This window comes from Lutjanus erythropterus, chromosome 11 (genome assembly GCF_056507025.1).
Source record: "Lutjanus erythropterus isolate fLutEry1 chromosome 11, fLutEry1.hap2, whole genome shotgun sequence".
Classification (NCBI taxonomy): domain Eukaryota; kingdom Metazoa; phylum Chordata; class Actinopteri; order Lutjaniformes; family Lutjanidae; genus Lutjanus; species Lutjanus erythropterus.
The window spans coordinates 25911282-25928416 of record NC_139327.1 but is presented as its reverse complement, the minus strand read 5'-3'; the positions used below and the strand labels follow the sequence as shown (position 1 = coordinate 25928416).

Below are 17135 nucleotides of genomic sequence, written 5' to 3'. Positions count from 1 at the left end.
AAGCAAATCATAAAAACAAAAAAAAACACAAAAATAAAAGCACTTAACATACAGTATGAGAAACAAAATGCATGAATGATTAAAAAACTCTGAGCATATAAAAAGTATATTTAATTAAAAAAAAAAAAAGTTCTATATCTGTGGTGCTAGGTAGGTGCAGTACCAACTATCTCAATCACACAACTTCGTGTTTTAAAATACAATATATATTTTAATCTCCCAGCCATGTTACATTAAAGGTCCTTGGCAAGCTTAAATTTAGGATTTAGGTAACATGAAAGGCACTGTTATCTTTGAAAAACAAGTGCATGTGCACAGGAAGAAGAGAAATGAAGTAGACATAAGAAGTACTGTTTATAGTCTATAGTCCAATATACAACAAATATATTTGACAAAATTTAATAATAATACCTAGGATTATAACAATTAAATCATTTACATTTAGTCACCACACAGGTAAAAATTATGGATATCAACAGGGATTTTTTTTTCATGACCTCTGACAGTACACAACAACATGAACCAAAACTGTGGTGTTACTATGTCTGCAATTGGAACTTGCATTTTTACTTGTTGAAGACACAAAGTCAGTGATCCCATGTTTTTTGGTGTGGGTAGATAGATAGGCAGGGGTATGGTAAGGGTTTAGGCTAATGTTAGGAATGAGTGATAATGTTTTGGGAGAAACTAATTTGCATTTTGATGCAAGTTGGGTCTGTTTTTTCTTGTATTCTTCACTTTAACATCTGAGTAGATAATTTCATCCTCAGTGTGATCTGAAAGAAGAAAAAACAGACACTTGAAATGAATGACAGATAATCCACCACATTTACAATGTTAAAGGGCATTAATGTTGTGTGGTTTTGAGACTTATCAAAGCAGACCATGTCCAGACAATTGTCCTACCATAGGAAGGCAACAAATTGTATAATTGAAATAGATATAATTTTCATTTTGATGGAGATACACTATTTAGGTCTTTCCATATTGATTATCATGATGCACTAACTTGAACGTAGTGCAAGGGTTACCTCAGATGCAACAAAAGGTTTTTTTTTTTTAAATATCTATGGAACTACAGTAACCAACGCTTTGCTAAAATTATCAGGAAAAGGGTACAGGGGAGATAGAGGACGAGAACATGTTTCTCTTACCTTCATTAACAGTCATGGGACTTGTCTTCTTTTTGAAGTGTTTGATACCAAGAAACAATGCCAAATGGAGAAGTAGAGTGGCAACACTTGCTGTCACAGCCACAGTCACAAGAGAGAAGTGAGAGATGGAACCTATAAAATACAAACATCAACCAAAATTAGATAGAGATAAGTTAACCATGATCGTCTCAGTGCTACTAAGATCTGTCTGAACCACAGCTCAAGATGCTTAGATGTGTACTTGCTATTTATAAGACGTATGTATGTGTATGTATGTATCATCCTGCACAGATCTAAAAGCCTGTTCCATACAGCTGAAAAATCAGGCTTTTTAAACTTTTGATACCAATTTAAAACAGGTGCAATAGCCATGAGGATACAATATTAACTAGAGGAATAAATAACTTAATCAATAAATTATCAAAAGTAAAATGTAATAATTTCTTGAAATACACTACCTTTACAGCTTGTAAGATGAATAACTGTTTCCGCTCTATTGATATTGTTTTGAACATTACACATCAAATTTCCTGTGAGTTGACCATGTATGCTGATAGTTATATTTGTAATATTGGATCGGTGTTGGTTATCTGTACTCCTAGACAGTGATAGTGTGTCCAGTGTTGAGCAGCTCAAGGACTGGTTGTGATCTCTTGTCTGCATCAGTAAAAGACCATCCAGAGTCAAAATGAACTTTACTCCATCTCCCATTGAGGAGCAGCTGATGTTCATTTGTTCTGGGGACAAACACATCTGAGAAACAGCAGGCTTTGACACTGGAGCTGAAAGACAAATATACAGTTTAGTTAGCCTGATCTCTACAAGTGGTGAAAATATGTTAAAAGCAATATATGGCTGTTTTTAAAGAGTGAACAAACATATATGTATATTGCACGGATACAAATACATATAAAAAAAAATAATGGATTTATATTGCATGTAGTATTTAATATACATACAGTATTGTATATCAATTAGGGGTAGACCAAACAAATTTCAGTATAATTCAATACAATTGACACCTGTTTTTGTTTTTTGTTTTTTAAAATTAACATTATGACTTCATGAATGACAGATTTGAAACCAGGCTATGTAAGACTGCATTAGATTCAGTTAGGTGTATCTTACAAGCTTGCAACTGAGTACACATCCACATATATAAAAATACTTTTACTATACATTGTAAATTTTTAAAGCAAATACAAATTATATACTTAGATTGAATTCACTTAAAACAAATTATATTTATAACTGTTGATACTGTCATTTGCAATATACAGTTGAGGACAAAATTATTAGCCCCCAATGAAATTTAAAGGTTTTTTTTCAAAATTTTCCCAAGTGCTTTTTTAACAGAGCAAGGAATTTTCAACATAGCAAAGCATAGATTATTTCAATTTGCACACAATAACAGAATTATTGAAAAAAAAAAACAAAAAAAAAAAACAAGCATAGCATAGCACAAACCACTGTTGTACAATGATGTGCTTTAACTTTGCAGTGCTCAAAGCTTGGAAAATCAAGTTATCTGAGGGTTATCTTCCAATTTACACACAATATAATGCCAAAAATAAAAGAAATCAGTTTAGACGTGAGAACAAGAATTGTTGATGCTCACAAAGCAGGAGACGGATATACAAAGTTATCACAGTGTTTCCAAGTGTCAAGAACTGGCGTGAGAAGTATCATCAAGAAATTCAAAGAGAGCCACACAGAACAAGCCTGGCAGAGGTAGGAAGTGAAAGATTTCAAAGACTTTGGAAAGAAAACTAGTGAGAGATGTGTCTAAAAACCTCAGAACAAGACACCACTAGAGCCCTGCACAGGAATGGACAGCGAGGTTGCAGACCAACAAAAACTCCACTTCTGCAGAAGAGACACTTTCAAGCCAGACTGAAGTATGCTAAGGACAAACATGGAGAAAGATTATACATATTGGAAGCGTGTCCGTTGGTCAGATGAGACGAAACTAGAGCTCTTTGACTATAGAGATGTTGCTTGTGTTTGGAGAAAGAAGGGAGAGGCGTATAACCCAAAGAACACCGTCCCCCATGAAACATGGTGGTGGGAGTATTATGCTGTGGGGATGCTTCAGTCTGTCTGGAACTGGGGATCTCGTCAAGGTGGAAAGAATCATGAAGAAAAAGGATATGTCAAGATTTTGAAAAAAAAATAGAAGTCAATAGAAAAACAGGGTTTGGATCGTCGCTTTGTCTTCCAACACGACAACAACCCAAAACATACGTTGTTGCTGGTGAAGAACTACCTTCAGAAGACCAAAGTGAGCGTTATTGACCGGCCTGCACAAAGCCCCAACTTGAATCCCATTGAAAACCCGTGGGGTGAACTGAAGACCATTAAATCTGGAGGAGCTTGAGATTCGCCAAAGAAGAATGGGCTGAGACTCCTGAGGAGACGTGTCTGAGACTTGTTGAAAACTACAACAAACAACCGCAGGTAGTTATCGAGTTATTGAAAAGGATACACAATTGACTATTAGCATCAGGGGGGCTTATAATTTTGACCCTGGTAGTTTTTGTTTTTTGTAAAAAAAAAATTTCTGTGATTATAAAATTATGTAAGCATCCAAAATAAAACTAGGATGTTTGGAAAAGCTGTGTTAAAAATTAACACGGGGGAAATACTTTTTAAAAATTGACATTTTCATAGGGGGGCTAATAATTTCGTCCTTATCTTGTATTTTTTCTATATTAAGTACAATATTGAATATATTTGCAGCATTTGTATAAATATAAGACATCTGTGTTTATATTTACATACGTATAGAAAATTGCTGTTTAAAAATAACTACAAGTATCAAAGTTCTAAAATTTATATTATAGATGTGTTTTATTTTGTAATTAAATTTAATAACCAATAAGTATCGCATTTTAATAGTTATATAGTTCTTAATTTAAATATCAGTTTATTTAATCAGTGTTTATGTTTACAACACATTTTTATTGGCTGGTTTCTAGAACAAAGAAGCATTTCTATAATTATAACTTCTACCTCGCAAAAATATCCTACCTTGTATTTCCAGGTGTATGTTGACTTCAAGCAGCTGTATACCATCAGAACGAAATGTTTGAAGCTCATAATCTCCAGAGTCTGTCTTCTGTGCATTATTCAGCTTGAATGTTCCATTGGTGAAGAATGCAGAGCGATTGATGTAGCCCGCATCTATATGCACTGTTTCCTTCTTTTTGTATAAAATCTGAGATTTCTTAATCTTTTTCAAAAATAGTATTGTTACATCTGTAGGCAGATGAAAAGTCACTTCCTCACCGAGTGCTCCAAAACATTGCTGAGCTGCTGTATGTCCAGATAAATTGCATTCCATTGTCCCTGATAGGAACAAGAACATCAAATGTTTTTTTCAAAAAAAACAATCCTACACACAAAATAACATTTCATTTCAGTAGGGAAGAGGAAAACATAACCGGCCATTTCCATTTACAAGTATAGAAATTAATAAATATCCTTTGATTATATATTCTAAAATTTTCCCTGTACTGTTGATGAGCAAAAATGTAGAGTCGTAGATTAACTGTGAATATATGTTCAACCAGTGTTCAATCAGTGATATACATTTATCATGTAGGTAATAGCATAGTTGGCATTAGATATTTGATTAGGATTTCAGTTGTTTGCAAATTAAGAAAATGATAGCAAATTACTAAGGGAACCGTATAATGGCACTGCTTTTGATAACCTAATATACTGTTTTTTGTTTATTGGTTAACACACAATACTATTAACTACACAATTACCATGAAGTGTACCTTTTGCCAAAGCCACTGGAACCAGAGTTGCGATGATCATGTAGATGGAAATCATTTTTCTTTTATTACACGATCAAATTATCTGAAAAACATGATAAATTTCACATGTAAGCAAAACAATCAACAAATTAAAAGATATTTAGTTCCTTGGTTTTTAGTTTAAGTTAAAAACACACTTTAATAAAGTTTAGACAATCTGGTTACCATGTGTGAATTATTTTCATAATAAGTCATCAGAATGCATGTCTCAGAAATTGTGATAATTATGCAGTGAGCAATAAAAAATTAACACCTATTTAGTATACTTTAACTAATCTAACTGTCTTGAATTGAAACAAATTTCACTCACCACTTTTACAATAGGTTGCCTTCTATGTGGCTCATTAACTGAACTAAGAATCTGCACTGACACAATGCTGTTTTTTTTCTGGTCTCTTTGTATGTGGAGAGATTTGAGGAAGAGACTATTTGCACTCAGCAACGGACTACTGAAACACTTGGCTGCTTTCCTTTTTTGTGTTACTTATACAGACTTTAATTACAAAGAGTCTGACTTTATAATTTTAAGAAAAATACTAACATGTAGAATATTGTTTCTAAGTATTTGGAGCATAAAGTGGTATTCTCTACCATGTTTAATTCACATTTCTGAATTATCATGCATTATGTGAGCAGTTATGTAGATTATACATTTATACTACCTGACTGACTTTCTGAATGCAGTTATAGTATATTATTTAGGAGATTAGAACAGAAGATTATTTTAAAGTTCCAGTGCAAGAGTTACAGGGATTATTGGCAGAATATGGCAAAAATGGAATATAATACATAATTATGTTTTAATTAGTGTATAATCACCACAAAATAAAAATGGTTGTGTTTTCATTACTTTACATCAAGCCCTTGAAGAATGGGAGGAAGTGTTTGCAATCATCAAGCTCACCGCTAGATGCCGTTAAATCCTACACACATGTTCTGTAGTTGATCGTATTGTTGAAAAGGGAAATGATTTGTGTGTATGTCTGCTTTGTTGTTGGTGCAAAATACTATATTAATGTGTAATGTGTCCTGTATGTGTCATAAGTTATCAGTGACTGCAGCTCAGAAAAATCTTTTGCTTTTACATAGGAGATTAGAATCTTTCTTCTCTATGATTTGCTGTGGATCATTGCATTAGGTCCATTGTGTATATGTCAGAGTCCAACATTAATGGTTGCCTGAATGCCCGGGGCAACTCTCATTTCTGTTACTACGGAGCCCTGGAGTGGCCAGTTACAGCAGGCTGCTGCCTCCATTGGATGAGCGGCCCTGCTAACGTGTCGATGTCAGACATTCCTTCAAACATCATGGCGGAAGGCTCGCAGCCAAAGTTACCTAAATTAGCTTATGAGACAGAAAAGAGATGCAGAATGCTACAATACCGACTATGTACTGCACTGTCTGCAGAGTTCCCAGCAAAAGCCAATAAAAATTAATTTTTCTGCAATGACAGCATTACATAGGTAGCTCATCTGTTCAGTGAGGGCATGGAGGGTGTAACCAGTAGAGTTGGGCAATATGTTAAACTTTTCCAAACAGTCGTTGTCAGCCCATCCATCAACAATTGGCGATATCTTCATCCCCACTCCCACCTCCTCCCGTCCTCTCCAGTCTCAGCTTGAAGATGCGCACAAGCAGTGAATTCACTGTTACGCATGCTGTGTGCGTTCACTATGTCCAGTAGACAAAATAAACTCACCAAGTGTTGAGAAATTACATGTTCTTGCACTTATTTTCCATTTTAAATGGAGAAATACAACCGTACGCCTTCTGAATTCAGGTTTCTCTCTTTTACCAAACTAAGATGACCTTAATTGGCTCGTTAACTCCTTGGAAAACACACTTAATTCAAATTCGACAGAAAAACATGTAGAACTCACCAAAACCATCTTTGTTAGTCTGTCCACTCTTTCAACAATCACCAACTCTGGTTTGGTCAAAATAGATCCTTAATTCACCATGCGAAAACAGCATAAAGAGTTTGACTCTCACTCGTCACCCAGCTCAGCACACTCATGGTCGGCTGAGTGGGTTGGTCACTGCAAAGCAGAGGCTGTCACTCTGCAGACTATTACATTAGCAGAATACATTTCTGCAAATATTTAATTATATCTTTTCATGGGACAACACTGAGGAAATGACATTTTGATACAATGTAAAGTAGTCGGTGTACAGCTTGTATAACAGTGTAAATTTACTGTCCCCTCAAAATAACTCAACACACAGCCATTAATGTCTAAACTGCTGGCAACAAAAGTGAGTACACCCCTAGGTGGAAATGTCCAAATTGGGCCCAAAGTGTCAATATTTTGTGTGGCCACCATTATTTTCCAGCACTGCCTTAACCCTCTTGGGCATGGAGTTCACCAGAGCTTCACAGGTTGCCACTGGAATCCTCTTCCACTCCTCCATGATGACATCACGGGGCTGATGGATGTTAGAGACCTTGCGCTCCTCCACCTTCCGTTTGAAGATGCCCCACAGATGCTCAATAGGGATTAGTTCTGGAGACATGCTTGGCCAGTCCATCACCTTTACCCTCAGCTTCTTTAGCAAGGCAGTGGTTGTCTTGGAAGTGTGTTTGAGGTCGTTAACATGTTGGAATACTGGCCTGCGGCCCAGTTTCCGAAGGGAGGGGATCATGCTCTGCTTCAGTATGTCACAGTACATGTTGGCATTCATGGTTCCCTCAATGAACTGTAGCTCCCCAGTGCCGGCAGCACTCATGCAGCCCCAGACCATAACACTCCCACCACCATGCTTGACTGTAGGCAAGACACACTTGTCTTTGTACTCCTCACCTGGTTGCCGCCACACACGCTTGACACCATCTGAACCAAATAAGTTTATCTTGGTCTCATCAGACCACAGGGCATGGTTCCAGTAATCCATGTCCTTAGTCTGCTTGTCTTTAGCAAACTGTTTGCGGGCTTTCATGTGCATCATCTTTAGAAGAGGCTTCCTTCTGGGACGACAGCCATGCAGATCAATATGATGCAGTGTGTGGCGTATGGTCTGAGCACTGACAGGCTGACCCCCCCACCCCTTCAACCTCTGCAGCAATGCTGGCAGCACTCATGCATCTATTTTTTTTTATATTAAGACAACCTCTGGATATGATGCTGAGCACATGCACTCAACTTCTTTAGTCAACCATGGTGAGGCCTGTTCTGAGTGGAACCTGTCCTTTTAAACCACTGTATGGTCTTGGCCACCGTGCTGCAGCTCAGTTTCAGGGTGTTGGCAATATTCTTATAGCTAAGGCCATGTTTATGTAGATCAACAATTCTTTTTTTCAGATCCTCAGAGAGTTCTTTGCCATGAGGTGCCATGTTGAACTTCCAGTGACCAGTATGAGAGAGTGTGAGAGTGATAACACCAAATTTAACACACCTGTTCCCCATTCACACCTGAGGCCTTGTAACACTAACGAGTCAAATGACACTGGGGAGGGAAAATGGCTTATTGGGCCCAATTCGGACATTTTCACCAAGGGGTGTACTCACTTTTGTTGCCAGCGGTTTAGACATTAATGGCTGTGTGTTGAGTTATTTTGAGAGGACAGTAAATTTACACTGTTATACAAGCTGTACACCGACTACTTTACATTGTATCAGTGTCATTTCTTCAGTGTTGTCCCATGAAAAGATATAATTAAATATTTGCAGAAATGTGAGGGGTGTACTCACTTTTATAAAGTTGTGTGAGGATGAGGACAGGGTACTACAAAGAAGTAAGCACTTCCTGCCTCTCAGTATGTAATCACACAGTAAAACCATGTACTCTACATCATGCTGATACTTTGCACCACTTGTTAGAGGAAACTAAACGGAAATAACAACTTGACAACAAGTGTCTAAGCTGGTCATCAAAACAGGAATGGAAAAAAATGTGAACCACAACTTTTCCGTCCTCAGTCTCTGCTCCTGCCACAGAGACCCAGTCCTGGCCACAGGGTGTGTACTGTATGTTGAATGTGCAAAGACTAAAAAGTTAAGATAGAAAGATATATATAGAGAGAGATGTGGTCATGCTGTGGTAGATTGAATGATCTTGCTGGGGAATCAACTCTGTGAATTCAAAAGAAGCTTAAGAAATTTCAGTTATGACTTAATACTCAATGCTCTTCTCAAATTATCAAGTATGCCAAGAGGTCCATTCACCAATAACAACAGGTCATGTGGCCAGGCTCAAAACTGTCACAGGAGCATCTCATTTCACCTCTGGTATAAAAAGACAAAATTGATAAGAATACATATAAATCTGCAAAACTGGAGTTAGAATTTTGTTGCCACCCTGTGGACCCAAACACTGTGAAAATGTATTGAGTACAGAAATTAAACTTTTAAGATGGAATTTTTGATATTTGCAGGGTTCTTGTCGGTGTTGAAAATCCTTAAATTTAATGTAACATTTTCAATGTTTGAAAAATGCTTAGACTTTGGATAAAGTGCTTGAAACTGCTTGAAATTATGATGACATTTCTTTCCTCACAAACCATTGTCTAACAGAATTATTTATTTTGTAGATAAATACAATCAGTCAAAGTGCCAAATTGCTTTTGCCTGAAAATGAAAATGACTCTGCTCAAGCCTCGCTTGCAACTCTGCATGTGTGGTTCTGCATGGTGTGATCTGTCAGTCTTTTTTTGATGTTTGCTGTCTGATGGAAGAGTGAGTGGGAGGCTGCTAAGTGGTTGCTGTTTGAAAGTGTTATATAGAATGCTGTGTCTATTTGTCAGCCTTCTGTAGAATGCTATAAAGAAACATAATTTTGGTTGTATGTAGTACAATAATGTGAGACTTAATGTGATGAAATAAGTATTTGGTATATAAAAATGTAGTTTACCACAACAGTAGGGTGCTGGAAAAGCTTGAAAGTGCAGTTTGAAAATGCTTCAGAAGTGCTTGAATCTGAATCCTATCTTCTGACACTGCATGAAGTCTGTAGTTGATAATAGGGGGGCTTGAATGCTGAGAACACAGTTCACATGTGGCCCAAATAGACTGTCACAGTTGGTCCTGACTCATAATGTGAGTGGAGCTGAGTGGATGCTAACGTAATGTGACAGCTAATATGAAAACACATTTGTCACATCTCAAATAAACAGCTCTACTAAAATGGAGGAAGTTACCATAAATTCTTTTTTAAACTCATGATCATTGTTGAGTAACACATGAGGACTTTTGGCTCCATCTTGTGGAAAAAATGATCCCCGCATTGCTTCCAGTGTGTACTTCAAGCTCTCTGGTAGTACCTGAAAGAGCAGTGTACAACCTCAAGATGTTACCCATTAGCCTCACTTTTAAAAGTGACTAAAATGTAAAAAATGTACTGCATTAGAAAAAAGGGTTTGTGTTAGTATGTGGCTACAGGTACCTTTAAGAAGAAGAAATGCAGTCCAGGAAAGCCAGTTTGATCTATGACTTATCATATTTATCACACATTTTATGTGTTATTTTAAATACTTTAAATCTCTGTTTATGTAAAAAGCAGCAATACATGATTGTTCAAATTCAATCAGAGTTGGGTGTTTTTGGCAGAGTCCATGTTGATACCCCTGCTCCTCCAAAACAATGGCCCTCTTGAAATGAATGCTTTGTGAGTTGAATAACTGACATGAGTTGGAGTGGTGTGGTGTTTGAAATGTATAAAAATGCAGTGAGAGGCATGTATTGGTAGGATGCTGGTGCTGAGTTGGGGTTATTTGTTATTTATATATAAAATGTGTTATTTGTTGATACTTTCAGAAGCCACTAGAGTGCTTTATGTACCAGGACCTGCTCCAGGGCAGACAGTTTTACCTGCTTCTATTAAAGCAGCCATCAAGTTGCGCCAAGTCCTTCTCTCTGTTGTTTTTCATTGAAGACATTTTTTTCCCACAACAGTCGGAGACATAACAAGTGGAAATAGTGATATACACCAATCCTGTATTTACACTAAACAGCCATTCTAAAATGGGAAAAATGGCAGATCAAGTGTGTATTATTTCATGACCATCACGCAATTACATGTCAGGAAAAAAATGTTGCATTGCCTACAGCTTGTACTTCCTTCTGTCACTAACAGCAAGAACAGGTTACTGTCACTCAGTTACACAATTTAAAGTAGAATTATTGTGCAAAGACAACTTGTTTGAACCTAATCAACTTCTATTCTCTTTTCTTTGACCCTGGTTTGATGAGTTGTATGAAAAAAAAACAGATGAAAGTCAATTACAATATGTTGTACATTTATTGAAAAATTGTAAGTTAAAAAACAAATTGACTTATGTTTTAAAACTTATGTGCCACATAATCACAAGACATGTAACAGAAAATAAGAAAAATATCACATAAAAGCATGGCTATTTTTGGGAAACAAATGAACAAATGCATGAATTCTTAAAAAAAACTCAACAATTTCACAATTTTGAAATGGTAGCTCAAAACTTAAGATAAAATAAAACTAAGCCCAAGTTAATTGTGGTAACAGTTCATAAAGCTCCAGTCTGCAGGTGGAAATTATTTTCACAATTTATTTTCAAGCCACAAAGACAGTGATAATTGATGAAATTTTAATATCTCGAAGGTTATTCAGGTTTCCCCAAGATTAACTTGAGGGTTCAAAATATAGCTGGCGGTTGTTTTAGGAGAAAGTTGCATTCTGATGGGAGTTGGGTCTGTTTTTCCTCCTGTGTTTTATCACTCTAACATCTGCATAGACAACCTCAGAGGTAACTGGAAAAATTAAAAACAGATGTGAAATGTGTTTTTTAGTGGTAATCTATGATAGAGGATATAACGTTTTCTTTATAACCCTTTACAAACAAGTCTTCCAAAACAATTTTCATGGTATGCGCATATTAAATAAATGCTTTGTAAGAGCTATGAAAAATGAGGAAAGAAGTTATCCAAACATCTTTAAACCTACAATAACCTGTTTGTGAGTATGGTCTTTATTAAGACAGATGGGACATGTGAGGCGATTTATACTTACCATCATTAACAGTCGCGGGTCTTGATTTGTTTAGTTTTGTTATAGCAAGACACAGACCCACAATGAGAAGGACTGTGACAACACTAGCTATGACACACACAGTCACAGTCATAACAGGGAAGGAATAAAAACCTAGAAAACACAAATAATATGCCATATTAGATAGTGATAGTGACATTGATATTTCAATTTCATTATTTTGTCATCCAGGTGTTCTGCATACAGTTATGTGTACAGTTGTGTACAGATGTGTAATTAGTAAAAGCAAAATCATAATTATGACAAGGACAATTTGAGATCCCAGATGGTACTTTTAATGAGACCAAGCAGGGCACGTCTGCTCCACGGTTCTGACCTGTCCTCCACACGGCTGCAAGCCCCACCAGCAGCGTTTCAGAAGCATTTCAGCAGTGCAGTGTTTTGCCCGCCTGATTATGTTTACTTGCTCAGATTTTATTGATTATGTCCTCTTCCCTTCCTCTTTGTCTTACTATCATGGATAAGCAGGCTGTGTGGTAAAATAGTTTATTTTCCGTCTGTTTTTTATGATTGTGAGTCTGCATGGGGTCTTTCATTTTAAAAATTAACTCCCTGTCTCCCTGTCTTTTCTGTGTCTGACTTCCTGGCCGTTCGTTATGCTCTTTGCTAATTGACACGGCATCCATCAAAAACAGTTTTGGCGTGTATTTGAAACAGAGTGGAGCAGAGAGCTGCATCTGGGACAGACCGAGGCACTGCTGGTGGGCTCACAAGCATTGTGTAGAATCTCTGCGATCAGCTCCGGCTGATGTGGCACAGCTGTAATGCAATGCAGCCATGCCTGGTGGAATTTACTTAACAAATGTATGAAATAAAAAATATGAGAAGCTCCCCAAAAATCATTGATAATCTATTGAGTGTATGATAAAATTTGATTATTTGCTAGCCTTTTGGCAGGTGAAAACAATGTGAAATAGTGGCAAAGAGCTGATATTTAGAAAAGAAAACAGGTGTCCTTTAAACATTTTACCTTTGCAGCTTGTCAGGTGAATAACTGTTTCATCTCTGCTGACATTGTTCCAAACATGACACATAAAGTTTCCTGTCAACTGCCCATGTAAGCTGATGGTAACATTTGAAAGACTGGTCTTCATCAGTAAAAGATCATCCAGAGTCAACTTGAACTCGACTCTATCACCCTCAGAGGAGCAGCTGATGTTCATCTGTTCTGGTGACGAACACATCTGAGCAACCACTGGCTTTGACACTGGCGCTAGAAGACAAACAGAGTAACATTTGTCCAGAATACAAAATGTAAAGTAAAATTCTAGTCATAATCTATTCCAATGTGATTGTTAAAAACACTTTCGGGGTTAAAACTGTTCAGGAACTGTTCCAGCTTTTTCATTAATAAGATAGTTATGTGTGTGTCAGAGGACACAAGTCCACCAGCCACCAGTCAAATGCTGGTAAAATATGCAAGTGGTTGGTAGTTTTGCTTCACTTACCAGCCAACACAAATAAAAAAGGTAATCTATTTAATGGCAGGTACAATTTTAACATTCACTAGCAATTTGAAAAAAGTTATTTTACACCCCGGTGTATAGAAATTTATGACTAAACTTATGTCTCTGTGCAGGCGACAGCTGTGCCCGGAGGCATCATGTTATCGAGTTGTCCGTCTGTCCCCGTCTCATGAGTGCATTATCTTAAGAACGCTTTGATGGAATTTCTTTGAACATAGTACACATGTCCAAGTGGACTCAAGGATGAACTGATTAGATTTTGGTGGTCCAAGTTTATGGTCACTGTGACCTCATATCTGTCCCATTCACATGAACACAATATCTAAGGAACGCCTGATGGAAATTTCTTCAAATTATGACATGATGACAATTTATACCCAAATAATAAACTTCACTGTGACATCATAATGGTCAGCTCTCTATCAGTACTCCTAATCTAAAAATAAAAATAGTAAAATAAAAATAGTCTCTAAGTGAAATGATCTACTGGAAACAAACAAACAAAAAATCTTTTTGGAGCCGCATCTATTAAATGCTCTCTTTTCCCTGAAGACTTTTTTTTGGCAGCCATAGCTTATGGAGACTCAAGAAGACAAGCCACAATCACAATTTAGAGGAAAAAAAACAGAGCCATAGACACAATCTTTGATGCATAAAATTTGATGTACAACATACTGCAATAGATTTTTGAGTTTTGTGCCCAACTCAAACTTTTACAAACTTTCTTCTGACCTTTAGTTGAGAAATTTACTATTCTTCCTCAGTTAAATTCATAGTAAGCTTGAAATTTTGAGCTGTCTCAACTTTTTCATAGACCTACAACAACGAAACTTGAAAAATATTTTAAAAATATAATGTTATTCATTTCCATGTCATTTTTTGCCAAAGTGACAGGGAGCCACTGGAGAGGAGCTAAAGAGCCACATGTGGTTCTGGAGCTTCAGGTTGCATACCTCTGTATTAACTTATTTTAAATTGATTTTGGTTGGTGCGCGACAGGTTAAAATATCTTATGAGACGTTACATTGATGACATCAATAATAGAAGTAGGAATAAAATGGCTAGACTTAAGATTCAGGAGAGATTCATTCAAGAGACGACACAGCACTAGTTATCATTAAACAAAATATATATTTCAGGGTTGTCAGACAATGTAATATAATTCCAAAAATATCCTCAGATTAGCTCCTTGGTATGATTTCTATCAGTCATCCTGGTAATCATGGATACATGAGGCAGTTTTTGTTATGTAATTCACCCATTCTTTCAATTCTTGGGGTTTAGTTGATACCAGTTCCAAGTATTGTTCTTGCAGCCATCATGACCCCAGCTGTAGCAATCATAAATTATTCTCTTGACATGTTATCTACTTGTGATCTGTTGTCTGTAAAAGAAATTATTTGAGACACTGGCGATGTCAGTCGCGTGTCGTAAAACTTGACTCCGAAAGGGCTGCGGGAGCGGACAGTCCCAAATATAATGTAAGAAAGTGTCTATTTCTTTCTGGCTTTCCACACTTGAGTTATTTCTTAGTAAACCAATCCTATGTAATCTGATCAGTGTCCAGTAACATATGTGACTTATTTTATACTGAGTGTATTTATGATTTAACTGAGATGTAGAGATGTTAATGATCTGGGGTCAAAATTAACGCTTGCCCAAGTTTCATTTGCTCATATGTCATTCTGTTTGTAGTTTCCCATAAATTATTATTTTTTTGTAAAATGTAAATAAAAGTAAAATTTCTTAATTTATCCCTGTTTAATAACCACAGTATATATATTTAATCCACCATCAATATTTAATGCTATTTTTGTTTTATAAAAACATATCCAGAATTAAATTTTTTTAAATACTTACCTTGTATTTCTAGATGCACAGTGACTTTTTTCAAACGAACACCATCATATCCAAATTCTTCCAGGTTATAATCTCCAGAGTGTCTCTTTGTCGCGGTGCCTAGTTTGAATGTTCCATTGGGGAAGAGTTCAGACTGTTTCACATACTCCTCTTTAATAGTTGTCTTACCTTTGGCTGTGTTTAAAATCAGCCCCTTATCATCCTTTTCCAACCTGATATCTGTATTTGCTGTACTGGTCAGATGAAAAATCAACATCTGTCCCACTGCTCCGAAACACGGAGCTCCAGTAGATTCAGAGAAATTGCACTCAACAGACCCTAAAACATACAGCCGCCCCACCAGAAAAAAAAACAAAAAAAAAACATCATTAATATATTATATTTTTACATTGTGCTGTCATACTTTTTACGTAAATAATGAATTAACATTAAATCATCAACTTTATTGGGTACTGCATTCTTAAATTCAGAGATTCTCTCTGTGAACTTTTCTGCCTTATAAAAATGTTAACTTATTTTTTTAACTAAATTAAGTGTGGTAACTTTTGCACTAAAATGTACCTTTAGCCAGAGCTGTTGCTGCCAGAGCGGTGAAGATCATGTAGATAGAAATCATTGTTTTTCTGTTGTAACACAAAAATCACATGTAATTTTAAATGTTACATTTTATTTCTATTTTATTTGTACTTATTTATTGTAAAATTACTAAATGTGAGATTAGTTGTTAGTTTGAAATTAAAAAGTCAATTTTTATAAGATCTCTGCACAAAACCTGTTACTCACTGCCTTCACGATGGTGCGATGTCTTCTTTGTGTCTGTGAATTTTCCACTGACGGGTTTATGTTCATCTTGTCTTCTTGTTGTCTGTGTATGTAATAAGAATCAAGGAAGCGGTTACTGTGTCATCACCCACAACTTGTCAGTGAACTAAGATCTATAATTCACTGCTTTGGTAGTTATGAACTTATTGAACATCCTAGATATGGCAGTACACAGATTAAAAATGTTGATCTAAACTGAGGTTTCTAAAACGTGAAACAACGGCAATTCAAGAAAGTGAGTATTTTCTTCTGTTTTCAATTTACAAGTTTATATGGTTCTTAAACAGTCTTGGTTTATTACTGATTCTTCTATGTGACCTACATAAGTTAACAAGACCATCCTCAAGAAGATTGGCTATTTCTGTGTAGTTGTTCTTAATGTCTGCCACCATATTGGATTCTCCTTGCAATCAGATTAAATGAGCCTGTTTTGACAGCAGATATTATGGGGTTGGTAATACAACCAAAACTGCAAGTATTATGTATGTATGTATGTATGCTATGACACTTCTCTTTCAAGTTTTTAACACTTATGGCCAGTATGGGTCACATACTTGGTTTGTTAACACTTTCCTTAACATGTCAATTCAGTAATAGACTTTAATTTAGCATTGAGCTCACAGTTGTTGGTGGTGTTTTGATGTGTTGTGTTTCTAATATCCTGCTCTGCTCAAATAGGGAGGACAAAATAATCGAATTTACACAGTGGTATTGACTTACATTAGATTGTACAGATTTACATAATGAAGTGGCTACTGAGTGTAAATGCAACCTCTGATTTCTTTGTCATGCTACAGTACAGCTTAGCAACTCTGTGAATCACATATTTGGAGATGCAAATTATCCTGCTGACATCTTTAACATTTGTGAGGACCTTTACACTGAGAGGAATGTGATCCCTTGTGGTCATCAAACGATTCAACATTTACTTTGTTGTTTTATCACTCAATATGGTGTAATAGTATGTTGTAACAACATACTATATAGCCAAA

At 36.3% G+C, this 17135-nt stretch overlaps 1 protein-coding gene across 1 annotated transcript; it reads right to left on the bottom strand.

Annotated features, from left to right (window-relative positions):
• Positions 1 to 488: 488 nt before the first annotated feature.
• On the bottom strand, positions 489 to 16135 carry LOC146319236 (uncharacterized). Its single transcript, XM_084730646.1, has 10 exons — positions 16094 to 16135; positions 15883 to 15944; positions 15322 to 15639; positions 12966 to 13208; positions 11935 to 12088; positions 4940 to 4998; positions 4185 to 4502; positions 1613 to 1936; positions 1155 to 1286; positions 489 to 785 (listed from the first exon to the last, which is right to left on the bottom strand). Exons 2-10 carry the CDS (start codon positions 15935 to 15937, stop codon positions 688 to 690), a joined length of 1701 nt encoding a protein of 566 aa, XP_084586772.1. The 5' UTR covers positions 15938 to 15944; positions 16094 to 16135; the 3' UTR covers positions 489 to 687.
• Positions 16136 to 17135: the final 1000 nt, after the last annotated feature.